A 13,621-nucleotide genomic window follows, 5' to 3' on the forward strand; every position below is an offset into this window, starting at 1 on the left:
ATATGCTGTTTTGTAAAGACAGGCAGGGAAGAGGTGGAGGAGTCATGCTCTATCTAAAGGAAAGCCTTGAATGTGTAGAACTGTGGTAATTGTGGTAGTCCTATTGAATACCTCTGGGTCAAAATCAGAGGGGTTCTCTCCAAGGTTGACCTTACTTTAGGCATCTGTTACTGATCCCCAAACCAAGATGACGTGACCAGTGAAGTGATAGTCGGGTTGCTCAGGCAAGCTTCAGGTCGACAAAACCTGGTCCTTATGGCAGACAATAACTACCCAGATGTTTGCTGGAGGAACAACACTGCAGCTCACCTGACATCCAACAAGTTCCTAAAATGTGTAGAAGGCTGCTTCCTCACACAAATGTTGGATGTGCCAACCAGGAATGGGGCACAGCTGGACTTAACTACTCAGTAACCAAGAAAACCTGCTCTGTAATATCTTGGTTAGTGACAGACTCAGCTGCAGTGACCACAATATTGTGGAGTTTGGGATACTGCTGAGCACAATGAAGGTTAATTCCAGGAAAAAGGTTTTAGATTTTTAAAAAGCAAAATTCAGCTTGCTTCAGGCTCAGTTGGAAGGGATCCCGTGGGAAGCTTCCGCAGAGAGTAAAGGGGCTGGCAAAACCAGTTCATCCCCTCTAAAGGCAACAGAAGTAGGCAGAGCAAGAGACCCCCTTGGCTTAACTGTGAGCTTCTGGGTCTGCTCAGAACCAAAAGGGAAATGTACCAGAGGTGGAAAAGTGGAACATTACTTGTTGCAAATTACAAGAACACTGACAGGGCATGCAGAGATGCAGTTAGGAAAGTAAAAGCTCAGCGTGAGCTGACATTGGCCAGAGATGTCAAAAACTTCAAGAAAGGGTTCTTCAGATATGTTAACCACAAGCAGAAACAGAGGAATAATATTGGCCCACTGTTAAACAGGAGAGGTGAATTAGTCACCAACAATATTGAAAAGGCAGAGGTCCTCAACACCTTCTTCACCTCTGTCTTTACCAGTGCTGTTGGGTCCCGGGCCATAAGAACAAAAGTCCAGGTTGATACAGACACTGACCCACCATCAGTGAAGGAAGAGTTGGCATGTCAACTATTACAGGAGCTTGACCCATACAAATTGATGGGCCTGGATGCCATCACCCTATGGTGTTCAGAGAGCTGGCTGATGTTGCAAAACTGCTCTCCATACTCTTTGAGAAGCTGTCGAGATTGGGAGACATTCCTGAGGACTGGAGGAAGACTAATGTCACCCCCATCTATAAGAAGGGTTCCAAGGAGGACCCAGGTAATTATAGACCCATTAGCCTCACTTCAGTCCCTGGAAAAGTCATGGAGCAAAACCTCCTGTGGACTGTTCACAAGTCCATCGAAGCACGTGATTGGGAAAAGCCAACGTGGATTTACCAGGGGCAAATCATGCTTGACAAACCTGATTGCCTTCTACAACAAAGTAACCTGCTCAGTTGATGAAGGGCAAGTGGTGGACATCGTCTATCTGGACTTTTCCAAGGCTTTTGATATGGTTCCCCACAGCCTCCTCCTGGAGAAACAGACTTGTTACAGCCTTGACAAGTGGTCTGTGCAGTGGGGGTGGGGAACTGGCTGACAGACTGTACCCAGAGGGTGATAGTAAATAGTTCCTCCTCAAACTCCCAACCGGTCACAAGTGAGGTCTCCCAGGGATCGATATTGGGCCCTATGCTGTTTAACATCTTCATAAGTGACCTGGATATTGGGATCAAGAGCACCCTGGTGAAGTTTGCTGACAATACAAAGATGAGTGGAAAGGTTGACACTCCAGAAGGGAGGGCCACCCTCCAGGATGACCTAGACAGGCTAGAGGAGTGGGCTAGCAGGAACCTTATGAAGGTCAACAGGGAGAAGTGTAAGATCTTACACCTGGAAAAATATAACCCAGGAGCACAGTTCAGACGAGAATCCACCTGGCTGGAGAGCAGCCCTGTGGAAAGGGACCTGGGGGTCCTGGTGGGAAACAGGCTCAACACGAGTGAACAGTGTGCTGCAGCAGCAAAGAAAGCCAACAGGATGCTGGGCTGCATCAATGAGGGAATCACCAGCAGAGATAAAGAAGTCATCATCTCTATTCAGTGCTTGTCAGACCACACTTGGAGTATTGCATTCAGTTTTGGTTCCCGCTCTACAAAAAGGATGAGGATAAGCTGGAGAGGGTTCAGAGAAGGGCCACAAGGATGATCAGAGGACTGGAGGACCTGCCATATGAGGAGAGGCTGAGAAAATCAGGTTTGTTCAGCCTTGAGAAAAGAAGGCTTTGGGGATACCTTATTACCATATTCCAGTACTTAAAGGGTGGCTACCAAGAAGATGGAGGCTCCCTATTTACAAGGAGTCACATGGAAAAGACAAGGGATAATAGGCACAAGTTGCTCCTGGGGAGATTCTGATTGGACACAAGGTAAATTTTTCACCATGAGGACAGTCAAACATTGGAATAGTCTCCCAAGGGAAGTGGTAGATTCCCCCACATTGGACAGTTTTAAGTCTCAGTTTGACAGGGTGCTGAGCCATCTCATTTAAACTCCAGTATTACCTAAAAAGGTTGGACCAGATGATCCTTGAGGTCCCTTCCAAACTGGCATTCTATGATTCTAAAATAAAAAGTACCCAGAAGTTGTATTTTAGAGTTAAGATATAGCAGAGTTCTCAAGAAAGTGTCTAGTACACAAAAAATACCCCTCTACCTGCTCATTAGCACACTAGTGTTTCAAGGCTGATGAGGGGGGGAAGAAGGGTATCGTGCTACAGAATACTATTTTCCTAAAGTGGGTGAAATTCAGGCAAAATTTGTCCAGAGCACACTTTTTTTCTTTTGTCCTATATATCCCTTTTTTCTTGAAAAACAAACTTGAAAAGATTTAACATTTGCATCTCATTCATGGTTATCCAGTGGCTGCATTTTTAGTTCTGTAAAGGCCAAAAGTGTTGAAGAACTGCGTACTTAAAAAAACTTAAGTCAGAAATTAATACCAGTATGTCACTTTTCTACATGAAGCTTCTGAAAGCCCTACACCCACAGAACTTAAACACACATGCAGACAAAACATTTAGTAGTTGCTATAAAATGCTAGGAAGCAGTAGCGGTGAAAGAGTTGAAACTTTTTAATTTTATTTTATTTTTAATACACAAAAATGTTGCTTAAATGGTAAAAAACACTTTGAAAATTTCCAGAAAGTATTAGACTAGAGAAGAGTGCTGCCAGGGAAAATTACCTTTCAGGTCTGCAGCTCCAGGAAATAACATGATAAGAGAAGCCAAGGCACCTCACAGAGCACCTTTTAAATTTAAGGTTGCAGAGCTAATGTTAAAAATAAAAATTATAAAAAAGGGTAACCCATGCTGTAAAATAGGCATGGAAAACCCTTGATGCAATTCATCTGCATCTTAAAAACAGACAAAAATCCTCCCCAAAACCAACTTATTCCATGTTCATAATTTTAATGGTTTCTCCTAATTTTAGGAAGGAGAAACATCTTCCGAAACTTATTTAACAATACAAAAAAATCAGACACAATACATGAATAGTCATATTCTGACAGATATACCTACTTCTGAATATAAGGGTGGAGGCAGAAAACGGAACTCCTGGATGTATGCAAATAATGGTCCTTGAAGTACACTCTCAAAATCATCAAAAGCAGCTATAGGTGCAATACTGGACTGTCTGTTTTCCTCTGTGACCACTTCTGCATAGCTAGGAGGTGCTGAAGGGAGAAGGTAGATGCAATTCAAACAAAAAGTTCTTATGCATGTCAAAATACATAGCATGATTAATATTAAACTTTAATCACTGCAAGATCCATCAGCAGGTAGGTGGCTTCTTAAAAAATGGTTAAACAAAAAAGAGACTAGACTATTTAGTTTTATTCTAATATTAAGCTAATGTTAAAAAAATAAACAACAAAAAACCCCTGAACTCTTTATTGTGGCTTAATTATACCCTTAAAATTTAAAGCATAGCAAGGATAATTTATTTCTGTACAGGTAGGAATGACAGAACATTGCAGTCCTCTAGATTCCAGAAGTCTCCAGGCCTGAAATTTTTACTTAAAAAACCCAAGATATTTAATATGTGAAAACAGAAGGAAAGAAAAAAATAATTCTTTCTTTGGCCATAAGTTTTTCCATAGAAAAACTTTTCACAAAGCCTTGGCTACTAAGGCTGGTGAGAGACCCTAGAAACTGCTATTATGGGTTGCAATGCCTTATAACCAAGGATGCCCTGATGGGATGCATCCATGAGTTCTGAGAGAGCTGGCAGATGTTATTGCTAGGCCACTCTCCATCATCTTTGAGAGGTCATGGAGAACAAGAGAGGTGCCTGAGGACTGGAGGAGGGCTAATGTCACTCCAGTCTTCAAGAAGGGCAAGAAAGGCAAGAAGGAAGACCCAGGGAACTACAGGCCGGTTAGTCTCACCTCTGTTCCTGGTAAGGTGTTAGAAAAAAATCATTCTGGACATCACAAAACATGTGAAAGCGAAGAATGTCATTGGGAGAAGTCAGCATGGATTCACCCAAGGGAAATCATGCTTGACCAACCTGATTGCCTTCTATGATGTCATAACTGGCTGGCTGGATGAGGGGAGAGCAGTGGATGTTATCTACCTTGACTTCTGCAAGGCTTTTGATACTGTCTCCCATAACATCCTTGTTAGGAAACTCATGAAGAGTGGGCTTGATGAGTGGAAAGTGAGGTGGATTGAGAGCTGGCTGTGTGACAGATCTCAGAGGGTGGTGATCAACGGATTAGGGTTGAGTTGGAGGCCAGTAACCAGTGGTGTCCCCCAGGGATCAATACTCGGTCCAGTCTTGTTCAACGTGTTCATCAATGATCTGGACGAGGGGACAGAGTGTATCCTCAGCAAGTTCGCTGATGATAGAAAACTGGGAGGGGTGGCTGACACTCCAGAGGCCTGTGCTGCCATTCAGAGTGACCTGGACAGGCTACAGGGTTGGGCAGAGAAGAACCTCATGAGGTTTAATAAGAGCAAGTGTGGGGTCCTGCAGCTGAAAGAAAGAACTCCAAGCACCAATAGAGGTTAGGGGTGGATCTGCTGGAAAGCAGTTCAGAGGAGAAAGATCTTGGAGTCCTGATAGACAGTAAATTATCCATGAGCCAGCAGTGTGCCCTTGCTGCCAAGAAGGCCAATGGAATCCTTGGTTGCATAAAGAAGAGTGTGGCCAGTAGGTCAAGGGAGGTCATTCTCCCCCTCTACTCTGCCCTGGTGAGACCACAGCTGAAATACTGCATCCAGTTCTGGGCTCCACAGTTCAAGAGAGACAGGGAGCTACTAGACAGAGTCTAGAGGAAGGTGATGAAGATGATAGGGAGACTGGAGCATCTCTCTTATGAGGAAAGGCTGAAGGAACTGGGACTCTTTAGCCTGCAGATGAGAAGGCTGAGGGGAGACCTTATAAATGTATACAAGTATCTAAAGGGTGGGTGCAAGGAAGATGGGGACAGGCTCTTCTCAGCAACTCCCAGTGTCAGAATGAGGGGCAATGGGTACAAGTTGGAACATAGGAAATTCCATTTAAATATGAGGAAAAGCTTCTTTGTGGTGAGGGTGACGGAGCACTGGAATATGCTACCCAGGGAGGTTGTGGAGTCTCCATCTCTGGAGATATTCAAAACCCATCTGGATACAGTTCTGTGTAAAGTGCTCTAGGCTATCCTACTTCAGTGGCAGAGTTGGACTAGATGATCTCTAGAGGTCCCTTCCAAGTCCAGCAATTCTGTGATGCGATTGGGATACTGGAGGTGGAAGTAATGAAGTTGTGTACAGGTACAATGGCATCCTGTTCTTTCATTTCTGCCACCTTCCAAGGCAGCTGGATTTAGAAAAGCAGGGAGGGAAGAAACTGTTCTTCTACATAGGACAAGTAGGTGTCACAGAAAACAGCCACAACAGATTTCCCGTGGGCTTTATTATGAAAGGATGTAATTTGAGTCTTAGCAAGACTGCAATGAATAAAGCAGACAAAAATCAAAGCAAACAAATATCAAAGCAGATAAGCAAATTGATTGGTATTTGTATTGTCAAGTTACCTTCTGGTCTTTCGGGCAGTGTCAGGCCAAGCCAATTCGTGTTCATGCTACCCTGGCTGCTCACACTTGATGTTCTGCTACCAAATGGATGTAGAGGAATGGTACCAATGACCAGTGGTAAGTTAAGGAATAAATCCATGGCTCCTGGAATATCAACATATACCTGAAGGAAAATTATATAAGTGAATTATTAAAATGTGGGGTTTTAATCAGCACTTCATAAGTATTAGTCTAAGTTGTCTTTCCATGGAAGTTTCCATGAGGAGCTTGTTTCTAATGGTCTCTTTTAGGGCCCACGCCCCTATGGAGACACGAGCACTTCAAGTTAAAAGAAGAGTCTTAACATGAGCCTCACATGGAAACGCAGTCTACTCATTAAACACTTGCTTAGTTGACACACAGATGTTTTAAGAACTTGCAAGATTTAAACTAAATTTACTTACCAGATTTCCTGTCAGGACAAATACCAGAACATTTATTTCTTTCATAACTATCACAAAATGCTGTGCTAGGAATTTGTATGAAATGTTGAAAGCTACTCATTCTCTAGAGTGAAACAGACCACCCAACATACCATAAGTGAATACTCCACACGGATTATACTACAGTCAAGGATTGAAGGGGAAACAGGTGGAATTTTCAACTGTTTGCCATTCCAAGTTTCTGTTTTGCCAGATGACAAGGATTCCCCACGGAGGTTGGCAACAAGCTGTTTGACTTCCTTCATTTTCCCTTTGGCATAGAAAGCCTGTGTTTGGTAAATGGTTGCCTTTGGCACCACCATACGGGAAGAGCAATTCTCAATCTCAGCAAAGATCTGAATTGATTCACCTGAAACAAAAAACAAACAAATAAAAAAAACCCAACAGAATTTCAAGTTCTCCTTACATTTACAAGGCAGGTAAAGCAAACTGTCACATTCTGTATACTGTTATATCGCACAAGATGCTGCTATCACTGCTCTACCTGGAAAAACATCCACTGATGCCAATAGAGAAAAGATCCCCATGAGCTGTTCTGAAAGGAAAAATCCAAACACAAACCAACCAACCAAAAAACAAACAAAAACAATGAACAAAACAAACACCAAGAAAAGAAACAACCCCCAAAACATACTGGTCTAATAGATGAGGTCCTTTAACAATCTAGAGATACAAGTAGTAGTGTCTTAGTTAACAGAGTATACTGAGAAGATTGCTAAATGCAGACTGAAGTGGTAAAAATATCCTTAATATTTCATTTATATAAAAACAGTAAGTACAAACTGTGGCTTTAAATGGGAAGAAAAAACATATCCTATGAATACATGTACTACATACCTGGGGTGTAGCCCTTTCTTTCAATTTTGGCACTTAAGGATATTGGGCCTGAGGTACAAAGCCAACAACATAGAGTCTTTTCTTTTGTGCCTGCTTGGGGTGACTGCAAGAAGAGAAAAAATACCGTCCATTAAATTAGGGGCTCTATTAATCTCTTCAGGAATTTAAATAAACACAGGGAAATTATAATTTTCATATATGTGCCCTCAGCACAAGAAAGATATAGACCTATTGGAGAGAGTCCAGAGAAGGGCCATCAAGATGATCAAAGGCCTGGAGCACCTCTGCTATGAAGACAGACTACGAGAATTGGGGCTGTTCAGCCTGGAGACGAGAAGGCTCTGGGGAGACCTTATAGTGGCCTTCCAGTACTTGAAGGGGGCCTACAGGAAAGCTGGGGAGGGGCTTTTCATCAGAGAAGATAGTGATAGGACAAGGGGTAATGTTTTTAAACTGAGGGATGATTTACGTTAGATATTAGGAAGAAATTCTTCACTATAAGGGTGGTGAGGAACTGGAATGGGTTGCCCAGGGAGGTTGATGCCCCAACCTTGGAGGTGTTTAAGGCCAGGTTGGACGAGGTTTTGTGCAACCTGGTCTAGTGGTAGGGTTCCCTGCTCATGGCAGGGGGGTTGGAACTTGATGATCTTTAAGGTCCCTTCCAACCTTAATGATTCTATGATTCTATGATAATGTGCTTATTATTACATATTTTGTAAACCAAAGCTACTTTCATAGGAAAAGCCTCAAGCAACTTAAACAGCATTACACAGATACGTTTGTCCTAATTCCATTGCAGTATAAGTATGAATTTTCTTACCATCCTCCAGACATACTTAAAACAGTTTTTAATACTAAAAATAAACACTGCGTAGCTTAAAACAAAAGGCTTCATAGCCTACACATCCCAACATACTGTTCCATAGCTTTTCTTTTAACTAACAGCAAATGAGAACATCATCTCACTTTTCATTAAGCTGTATTTCAGAAATAAAATAACTGAGCTAAACTACTGTAAATCTTGACTCTTGCAATTTCCTCTGTTTCTGAATGATCCTATTTCACCTATATTAAAAAGACTTATTTTATACAACATCGGAATTCAGGGCTTGATCCAAAGCCCATTAAGGTCAAACAAGAGACCTTTGATTTTAATGGAGTTTGTGCAAGGTCCCTTTGTAAAGCCTGATTTTTCACCCATACACACAAGAAACCTATTTCAATGGACTTCTAATTATTTTTTTTCCTCTAGATAAAAATTTGAGGAAGGGATAAAATAAAGGAATTCTAGGCCAGACTCAAATAAAATCCTCATTGAAAGCAGTTGTGATATTACAGATATTTTAATAAAAAGAAATTTCAGGAAAAGATTACTCAGAATTGTGATAATTTCTCCCCATGGGTAGAAAACTATCCATATGGAAATTATCAATTATGCACTGCAGTAAATTTTTTACTTTGCATTTTTAAGTTAGCAGTCCCTCACTAAAATATTGAGTTGCACTGTTCCATATTCTTTATTTATAATTGAAGAGGAGCAGTTCACCAATTATTCTTCCTTAATGAGATTCTACAATTTAGTAGTATCAATTTAGATTGACAAATGCATTGTATGTATCGTAAAAATCAAGTAACTCCAAGTACAGGATAACTTAGCCTTCAAAATACCAGCAGTTAAAGAGTTGCTAAACAGATATAATACTTAAAAGAAGAGCTGTAGTTAAACTAGCAAATAAATATTAGGTAAAATTACATGTTGATGTTGTTTCAGTTATTAAACTTCATTGGTTTTATGCCTGTGGGAAACTCTTCTTTTTCTTCACATAAGTCTAAACAAACCCCCTTACAGTACTTACATCTGTGGAAGCTCAAAGCCCCCCTGGCATCGGCTTGCGACAATGCCAGAAAAGAAAAATGAATCAGTTCTTACCAGTAATGAAGGAGTGTTGATATCTATATGTTCAAAGACTGTAAATTCCTTCTTTAATTTTACTGGTAGAAACCAAGGCCTATGCAATTCGGCTTTCACCCAATAGCGCACACTGCCATGTCTGCCTTCGAATGAGGTAGCGAGTGGTCTGTGCAGGACAAAGGTCAGAGTTGAGTAAAATTTTTCTCTCTTTCCAATAACAATACAATTGATCAGATTAGGAATTAGAATGCAGATCAGATGAGGAATTAGAATATAGAACTGTATTTTTAGTGCATCATAATAAGCATAACTTATTTGCAAAGTTTCCATATATCAGAAGAATGTAAGATTACAGCTGGGAGAAAATATCAACTCCAATTCATCCAACAGTAGTTTTGTAGAAGTTTTAAGAATCAATTAAAGAATTGTGCTAGAAAATGCCAGAAGAGTACATGTTTCCTTCAGACTTAAAAGGCCACTTTCAAGTGTTGAACAAAGCATGCCCTTTTAAGGTAAAATCAAGACCACCAAATACAATTAGCATTAGTACCATCCAATTATTGCTTTGGACATTGTATTCTGTAAATAACTGTGTATTATTTACTTGGCTAGTAGCTCAGTGGTTTATTTTAGCTATAACTGAGTACTTTTGTAGTTTCTTTTGCCTCAAGTACAGTGTTTAAATATTTCAATTTAGAGTTCTGAACAGAGAGAGTCTATTTTGAGCATCTTCTAATTTTCCTTTACCCTGATGAGGCCATCTTAAAATATTTATATATATTTATATATATTTTATATATATAAAGATAAAGACTATTCTGCTCTGAATGCTGAAAGGCAAAGGAAATCCTTTTGGGGAGTTGGAGGGGAAAAAAAAATAAATGTGGAAAGGAACTCCAAACCTTTCAGCATTACCTTTTTTTCTTCCTCTCCCTCCCCTTTTTATATTCCAGTCATGTGCAGTTACTGTCACTTGTCTTTTCCTAACATTTTTTGCCTTTAATCTCGAAGGAAGAATTTTTATTTTGCACTATGTTTGAAATGCATCATAATAAAAGATAAGTTATGGGCAAAGCTTCCCTCCCTAACTTCTATAGGGAATAATACTAGCTGTGCTAGTACTTTACTAGAATGATTCTTTCTGCTACAAGTTTGACATCTCTATTTGGACACTTGAAATGTTTTGTTGGTTTTTTTCTTAAAAACACAAGTGAAAGAATTTTCTAATCAGTCTTCAATGTTTCATCCTGCCCCAGTATCCTTTAAGGCAAAATCAGTAAGGCCAGTCAGTGTCTTGGGATTATTGCTTTTTTTCACTGTTGCTTTGCATTTGGTTGTACTGGGTCTGGTTGAGATGGAGTTAACTTTCCTCATAACAGCCCCTATAGTGCTGTGCTTTGTGTTTATGGCAAATGCGTTGATAATACACCAGTATTTTAGCTATTGCTGAGCAGTGCTTGCACAGCATCAAGGCGGTCTCTCCAGCACCTCGTTCCCAAAGGACAGTGAGCTGGGTGTGGGCAAGATCTTGGGAGGGGACATAGCCAGGACAGCTGACTCAAACTGACCAAAGGGATAGTCCATACCATATGATGTCATGCTCAGCAAAAAAAGCTGAGAGGGGAGAGGGGGACAACACACAGACAGGGCTGAGAGAGAGAATCATGGTTATGGTGTTTGTCTTCTCAAGCAACCGCTACACATACTGAGGCCCTGCTTTCAGGAAATGGCTGGAAATCTGCCTGCCATTGGGAAGTAGTGAATAAATAATTATTTTTGCCTTGCTTCCATATATGACTTTTGTTTTTCCTTATTAAGCTGTTTTGTCTCTACCCATAAGCTTGTCCATTTTATTTTCTCTCGCTGTCCTGTTGATGAGGGGGAGTGAAAGAACAAGTGCACAGAGGGCTGGCAGCAAGCCAAAGTCAACTCACCACATTGGTTTTATTTTAAATAAATTTTATAAATATTCTATGGATACAAAATAGCAAGAAAGAGTAAGGAGGCAGTGTCATACTAGTGTCCTTTAGGCCTTTTATTACCAGCCTTCATTTTTTCAGTATTATCAAAGATGGCTCCATAGTTACTCCTTCAAGACACTTGAAAAGAAATTCAGTGTTTTAATCTCAAACATAATATTCCATATTCATATATAATGTTTTGTTCTTTCATATTTGAACATCCCTTCCAACTCGAGGGAATATCGGTATCATCCTTATCAGATCTTCATCTGAACCTTAAATTGACTTCTAAAAGTCTCCATATATATGGGTCTTATTCACTGTGCCAATATCTGCTGTAAAGCCCTGTGCTGAAACCGACCTGTAAAAGTATTTATCATCTACAGGTTCTGCCAAAACCAGCTCCTCTAATAAGTAGATGGTTTATTAGCTTTAATGTTAGGTATTGGTCTAACATTCTGACAATTTTTTTTTAACCTTAATGACTTCAACTCCTGGCTTTTACAGTAAAAGGCTCCTCCTGCCCCTCTTCTTTCATCTATTTCCAGACTCTTTCTGTCCCTTTATATTTAATTTTCCTGCAACTTAAGTAGGTATGTATCTTAGCCTTCTCACACAAGCTGTGTACTGCATGTAAGTACTTACATCTGTGGAAGCTCAAAGCTGAATGCATATTCATGCCTTCCTGAATGAATGGTGTGAAGACCTTCTTCAGAATTGTCATCATCTAGGAGGGAAAAACCCAATATGCTATTCCACCTGTGAACATTTTACACAGCATAATATATTACATAGGTTTCTTTTCCAGAATAAGAGGGACTTAGATATTCTTTACAATACTAAGAACACAGTGTCCCAGAAAAAAGTCTCTCCAGCCCATTTGTATTAACTGCTAGATGTATGGCTGCAGAATTTGTAAGGTTAGGTGATATTCCAAGATTCACCTTACATAAATTAAAACAAGTTAACTTCTACTTTTATGATCCTGATTCCGAATACTGACATAGCCATTTCAAGGTCTGCCTGAAAGATTTGTAAAGGAAACTGTGTTTTCCAATAAGATTTCTAATTACAACTTAAAATGTAGAAGAGCTCTCTAATAGTATTAAATAATCTTACCATTAAGTCTGCTACATTAATAGATTAAATTTAGTAATTCAGCTTCCTTCGATCTCCTGCCTAGCAAGTGTCCAAAAATTGATTTTTTTAAAAAAGTGCACAAGCACCACCTAGAAAGTACCAAACAAATTCAGAGGCATGAAATGTGGCAAGCTGTCCAATTAATATTGTTTAGAGCTAATGTATCAAAAATTGAAAGTTTATCTCAATTTTGCTTGGATAGCAAGAACCCCAGAATTTCCTAATTACAACAAGAAAGCTGACCTTGGTTTATAGCCAAGATTTCTCGCATCACTTGAAATGTTCCAACAAATTTGTGGTTTGTTCTGATATAATTACCATAAAAATGCCAATTCCATCAAAATACAAAGTTATTTAGAGAAAATAATTGAGCCTCTCATATGCAAAAGGGTTGGGGTAATAAAAACACATATAGTGAAATTATGCAAAAGACACTACCTATTGTGAATAGTCAGACATCACAAACGAATGTTTGCACTTTTTAAGATTATTTTTTTAAGAAGTTTTTCTTCCTTCCTGCCAGATCAGCAATCTCATTGAGCCTGAACAGCAGCACTGCAGTAAAGTACTGAGCTGTCAATCACAGACCTATTGTGTCACATAGATGTGCACAAGTCTATGGGACCAGATGAGATGCACCCAAGGGTGCTTAAAGAGCTGGCAGAAGTGCTCACCAAGCCACTCTCCATTATTTACCAACAGTCCTGGCTAACCGGGGAGGTCCCAGGTGACTGGAAGCTAGCAATTGTGATGCCCATCTACTAGAAGGGTCGAAAGGGTGACCCTGGGAACTACAGACCTGTCAGTCTGACGTCGGTGCCAAGGAAGGCTATGAAGCAGGTCATCTTGAATGCCATCACTTGGCACATACAAGACAACCAGGTGATCAGGCCCAGTCCACATACGTTCACGAAAGGCAAGTCCTGCCTGACTAACCTGATCTCCTTCTACAATGAGGTGACCCACCTAGTGGATGAGGGAAGAGCTGTGAACGTTGTCTATCTGGACTTTAGTAAAGCCTTTGACACTGTCTCACACAGCATTCTCCTTCAGAAACTTGTGGTGCTCGGCTTGGATAAATACACTGTGCGCTGGATAAAAAACTGGCTGGATGGCCGGGTGTGGAGAACTGGCCTCCAAAAAAGTATGTCTCTCAATGAAATTGACTGTAATAGAGAGGCTTAACAGAAAAAATAAAAATAA

General features: G+C 40.3%; 1 protein-coding gene across 1 annotated transcript in view; it reads right to left on the bottom strand.

Moving 5' to 3' along the window:
• The window catches only part of LOC104392979 (arrestin domain-containing protein 3-like), a 16,858-nt gene extending 3,595 nt beyond the window's left edge, over positions 1 to 13,263 (bottom strand). The window contains exons 1-7 of the mRNA XM_010002427.1: positions 13,218 to 13,263; positions 11,924 to 12,005; positions 9,336 to 9,483; positions 7,406 to 7,508; positions 6,661 to 6,917; positions 6,087 to 6,249; positions 3,586 to 3,740 (exon numbers count right to left, since the gene is read on the bottom strand). Of these exons, the coding sequence (XP_010000729.1) occupies positions 3,586 to 3,740; positions 6,087 to 6,249; positions 6,661 to 6,917; positions 7,406 to 7,508; positions 9,336 to 9,483; positions 11,924 to 12,005; positions 13,218 to 13,263 (954 nt within the window). The remainder of the gene's footprint in view (positions 1 to 3,585; positions 3,741 to 6,086; positions 6,250 to 6,660; positions 6,918 to 7,405; positions 7,509 to 9,335; positions 9,484 to 11,923; positions 12,006 to 13,217) is intronic.
• Positions 13,264 to 13,621: the final 358 nt, after the last annotated feature.

Source organism: Chaetura pelagica, unplaced genomic scaffold, assembly GCF_000747805.2.
Source record: "Chaetura pelagica isolate M959 unplaced genomic scaffold, ChaPel_1.0 scaffold1091, whole genome shotgun sequence".
Taxonomy (NCBI): Eukaryota; Metazoa; Chordata; class Aves; order Apodiformes; family Apodidae; genus Chaetura; species Chaetura pelagica.